This window comes from Cariama cristata, unplaced genomic scaffold, assembly GCF_000690535.1.
Source record: "Cariama cristata isolate BGI_N322 unplaced genomic scaffold, ASM69053v1 scaffold22245, whole genome shotgun sequence".
Classification (NCBI taxonomy): Eukaryota; Metazoa; Chordata; class Aves; order Cariamiformes; family Cariamidae; genus Cariama; species Cariama cristata.
The window spans coordinates 9,257-13,841 of NW_009619634.1; the positions used below are offsets into that span (position 1 = coordinate 9,257).

A 4,585-nucleotide genomic window follows, 5' to 3' on the forward strand; every position below is an offset into this window, starting at 1 on the left:
CTCTCACAGTCCTATCCCTGCCAGATCTGAGCCCAGCAAGTCTGTGTTGCAGGTTGCTATTCAGCTAAACGACACCCACCCTGCCCTGTCCATCCCAGAGCTCATGCGGATCCTGGTGGATGTGGAGAAAGTGGACTGGGAGAAGGTAAGCAGAGCTGGGAGGTCCATGCCGAACCTTGCAAGGGAAAAAGTTGCTGTCCTGTCCTCACCTGGGGTTTCCTTTCCCTTCCTGGCCTGGGCACATGGGTGTTAACCTGCTGTCTGTAACGCAGGCCTGGGAGATCACGAAACGGACCTGCGCCTACACCAACCACACTGTGCTGCCTGAAGCCTTGGAGCGCTGGCCGGTCTCCATGTTTGAAAAGCTGCTGCCACGGCACCTAGAGATCATTTACGCCCTCAACCAAATGCATCTGGACGTAAGGAACTGGGCTGGTCACAGGCTGTGGGAGCTCTTGCGGGGGTCTTGGTCTGGCTGCCTTTAGGATGGGAATGTTCCTAGGTCTTACGGCGGGGTCACTAATGTCCCTCTTTCTGCCTGCCTGCAGCGGGTGGCAGCTCTCTACCCAGGGGACATTGACCGTCTCCGGAGGATGTCGGTGATCGAGGAAGGAGACTGCAAACGTATTAACATGGCACACCTCTGCGTCATTGGCTCCCATGCGGTCAACGGCGTGGCCCGTATCCACTCAGACATTGTGAAGAATTCAGTGTGAGTTGGGGAACACCCAAAGCAACGCACCCTCTCCACTCGCTAGGCTTTGTCTGCAAGCCTTGGGGGCTAGCTGGAGCAATCAGGTGTCAAGGTCTGCTTTGGTTGCCTTGCTGGGCATGGCAGGCTGGGGAGATGGTCTCATTCGTGTGCGTGGAAGGTCTAACTCGTCTCCCTTTGAAGGTGGTGAAACCCTCGGCATGAGGAAGAGGATGAGAAGCAGGCGTAGAGAGTTCACGCTTGTTACAGGGAGATGCACAGAGATTGCCCTGAGTCAAGAGCACATGCAGTGGGGGCCCACCTGAAGCTCTGGGTGGTGGTGGGTGGTTCAGAGCTCTCTGGTCTTCCAGGTTCAAGGATTTCTATGAGCTGGAGCCGGAGAAGTTTCAGAACAAGACAAACGGGATCACGCCGAGGCGCTGGCTCCTGCTCTGCAACCCGGGACTGGCCGACGTTATTGCTGAGGTGAGCCGCAAGCATCTGAAGTCAGGGGCTGAGCGTGATCGCTTTGCTTCTGATGACCGCTTCGTGGGGTCTCATCAGACCTGAGGTGGGTGTGAGTGAGGACAGCCTGGGAGGAGCACACCTGTTCCACATGTAGGTGTGAGATTGGCTGGGCTTTAATGTCGGTGATGAAGAGTGGGGCAAAAAAGTTGCTGAAATTTGGATTTGGTTCCCTGCCCTAGCAGTGGTGACACACAACCTGTCGGGCAGTACCATGGTGTGTGAAGTGGAGTGTCTGCCAAAGCATTCAGCTTCGCAGGCACAAAGGAGCTCCCTTGGAGCTCCAGCCCCAGTTCTGTCTCCTTTGTTTACCAGGCCCTTTAGCAGAGGGTTTTGCTTCACATTGCAACATGCCAGTTGCATGCATTTAAATGTATTTTAATGTCCTGCCCGCCAGTTTCTCCAGTGGCCAGGAGGCCCTGGTACATGTGCATGAATCCTCCCTCTAAAGCTCCTTGAGAGAGAGGGATTTGTTCAGGTTTTTGCAAGTGCCCTGCTTCCCCTGTACCTTTGGGGTCCTTGATGACACCGAGAAGTAACCTTGCCATAAGAAGCTGTGCCCCTTTTCCTGGCCAGAGTGCCTCTTCCAGTTCCCAACGGAACTGTGACATCTGCCTTCAGCTCTGGGGCCCCCAACACAGGAGGGCCATGGACCTGTTGGAGCAAGTCCAGAGGAGGCCACAAAGATGATCCGAGGGCTGGAGCACCTCTCCTGTGAGGACAGGCTGAGAGAGTTGGGGTTGTTCAGCCTGGAGAAGAGAAGGCTCTGGGCAGACCTTACAGCAGCCTTCCAGTGCCTAAAGGGGCCTACAAGAAAGCTGGGGAGGGACTTTGTTCAAGGATAGGGCGTGATAGGGCAAGGGGCAATGGCTTTAAACTGGAAGAGGGAAGGTTTAGATGAGATATGAGGAAGAAATTCTTCCCGGTGAGGGTGGTGAGGCAGTGGCAGAGGTTGCCCAGAGCAGCTGTGGCTGGCCCACCCCTGGGAGTGTTCAAAGGCCCGGTGGGTGGGGGCTGTGAGCAACCTGGTCTGGTGGAACGTGTCCCTGCCCATGCCAGGGGGGTTGGAACCAGATGATCTTTAAGGTCCCTTCCAACTCAAACCATTCTGTGCTTCTGTGATCTGTGTTGGGGAAGTGCAGTTGTGGACTGGGTGAAGTGTCGCACGGGTGGGACATCCCTCTCTTGGTTTGTTCTTTTAGAAAATTGGGGAAGGCTTTATCACAGATCTGAGCCAGCTGAAGAAGCTACTGAATTTCATCAATAATGAGACTTTTATCAGGGATGTGGCGAAAGTCAAACAGGTAATGTGCACTGGAGGTGGGGTGGAGGGAAGAAGGCTAAAGGCACCACGCTCCCAGGAACATCCCAGCACTGAATGCACACTTCACACACAAGGCCTGGGAAGCCATGCCTTTTCCTCATCAGATTTTTCTTGCCAGGAGAACAAGCTGAAGTTTGCAGCCTACTTGGAGGAGCAGTACAAGGTCAAGATCAACCCTTCGTCCATGTTTGATGTTCAGGTCAAGCGAATCCATGAGTACAAGCGGCAACTGCTGAACTGCCTGCATGCTATCACCCTCTACAACCGTAAGTCCTGCCTGGGCTGGTAGGCAAGGGGTGTCCCCCCGGCCCCAGCCTTCAGTGCCAGGGTTCCCATGTAAAAGTGTACCAGCAGGGTGTCTGAAGGGTCGTACAGAGCTCTGAGGGAAAGCAGTGGTCTGGTCTAGTGGAAGGTGTCCCTCCCCATGGCAGGGGTTTGGAACTAGATGGTCTTTAAGGGCCCTTCCAACCAAACCATTCTATAATTATGATTCTATGACTTTGCAGCCCATTTTTGCCTAGCACAGCTCTGGCAGATGTCTGGTTGGGCTTCAGGGTCCTGCAAGTTTGCTGGGTCCACGTGACACACGCTGGGATCCCAGCCCACAATAAACTCTGGCCTGTGTGTCTTCACTTCGGTTGTGTTATGCCCTGCTCTTTCAGGCATCAGAAGCGATCCATCCAAATCCTTTGTGCCTAGGACTATTATGATCGGAGGAAAGGTAATGTGCGTCCCAACCTCAGTGCATGCATAGCTCGGTGGGGATGTGGGGAAGGTGCTGTCCCCTTTCTGTGGCTTTGCTGGGCCTGCTGTAGGTTAGCCAGCATGCGTCTGCTGGTGGGCTATTCAGGAAACAACTTCATGGCCTAATCAGACTGAACAGGGCCCCACCACTTGTTCCCTGTAGCTCAGGACTTTTCCTCCCAGTAGGGTGTTTTTGCTGATCCATGTGAACAGCAGAGGTGAGGCCCAGATTCTCCCCATGGTGAGGACCTGCACTGGCACCTCTCATGCTCTTTCTTCCTTAAAAGCTTTCACCATTTCTGGGCTGCTCTTCTTCAGGCGGCCCCTGGCTACCACATGGCCAAGATGATCATCAAACTCATCACATCCATCGGTGAGGTCATCAACAACGATCCCTATGTGGGGGACAAGCTCAAGGTCATCTTCCTGGAGAACTACCGAGTATCCCTGGCTGAGAAGGGTATGTCTGGTCTTGTGTAAGCACACGTCAGGAGCGGGGCAAGTCCCAGCTGAGCCCAGAAACTGGGCTGGCCTCAGAGACTGTCATGGCAGGTCAGTTGGCTCTCCCTTAGGAAGGGCCTGAGGGCTCCACGCAGGGCAGGAAGCCAGCTCCACGCACCAGTGACAGCGACTGCATGGGGTTGCAGCAGGGCTGAGCCTGGCTCTGGCCCCAGAGCCGCGCTGTTTGGGCTGAGGCTGAGGTCAGCAGGGCCACTTGCAGATGCCCCTGGGGTTGTTTTGCCGTCCTGGGCTCAGGTTGTGGGGAGCTGCAGCGTGCCGAGGATTAACTCCTACCTCTCTTGCACCCGGCAGTGATCCCGGCAGCCGATCTCTCCCAGCAGATCTCCACAGCTGGCACGGAGGCCTCGGGTACCGGCAACATGAAGTTCATGGTGAATGGGGCCCTCACTATTGGTACCATGGATGGGGCCAATGTGGAGATGGCTGAGGAGGCAGGCGAAGAAAACCTCTTCATCTTTGGCATGCGGGTGGAGGACGTGGAGGCCTTGGATCGCCAAGGGTTGGTGCTGGGGAGAGCCTAATGTGTGCCAGGCTTTGTCAGATGGGGATACAGGTCCCAGCTCTGGCAGGGAGAGCCATGAGCTCTGGGAGGGACACTCTGCTCCCTGGGCAGCTCTGGAGCAGGAAAGAACCGGGAGCTTTTCCTCTGTACTGGGCACTGGTGAGGCCGCACCTCCAGTGCTGTGTTCAGTTTTGGGGCCCTCACAACAAGAAAGCCCTTGAGGTGCTGGAGCGAGTCCAGAGAAGGGCAACGAAGGTGGTGAAGGGTCTGGAGCACA

The 4,585-nt window shown here is 55.5% G+C and overlaps 1 protein-coding gene across 1 annotated transcript in view; it reads left to right on the forward strand.

Moving 5' to 3' along the window:
• Positions 1-4,585, forward strand: part of PYGB (phosphorylase, glycogen; brain) — a gene marked incomplete at its 5' end in the record, with an annotated part of 14,323 nt that overhangs the window by 8,136 nt on the left and 1,602 nt on the right. Inside the window, 9 exons of the mRNA XM_009701321.1 lie at positions 53-145; positions 273-419; positions 549-712; positions 1,063-1,177; positions 2,419-2,520; positions 2,659-2,806; positions 3,203-3,261; positions 3,603-3,744; positions 4,098-4,305. Of these exons, the coding sequence (XP_009699623.1) occupies positions 53-145; positions 273-419; positions 549-712; positions 1,063-1,177; positions 2,419-2,520; positions 2,659-2,806; positions 3,203-3,261; positions 3,603-3,744; positions 4,098-4,305 (1,178 nt within the window). The remainder of the gene's footprint in view (positions 1-52; positions 146-272; positions 420-548; positions 713-1,062; positions 1,178-2,418; positions 2,521-2,658; positions 2,807-3,202; positions 3,262-3,602; positions 3,745-4,097; positions 4,306-4,585) is intronic.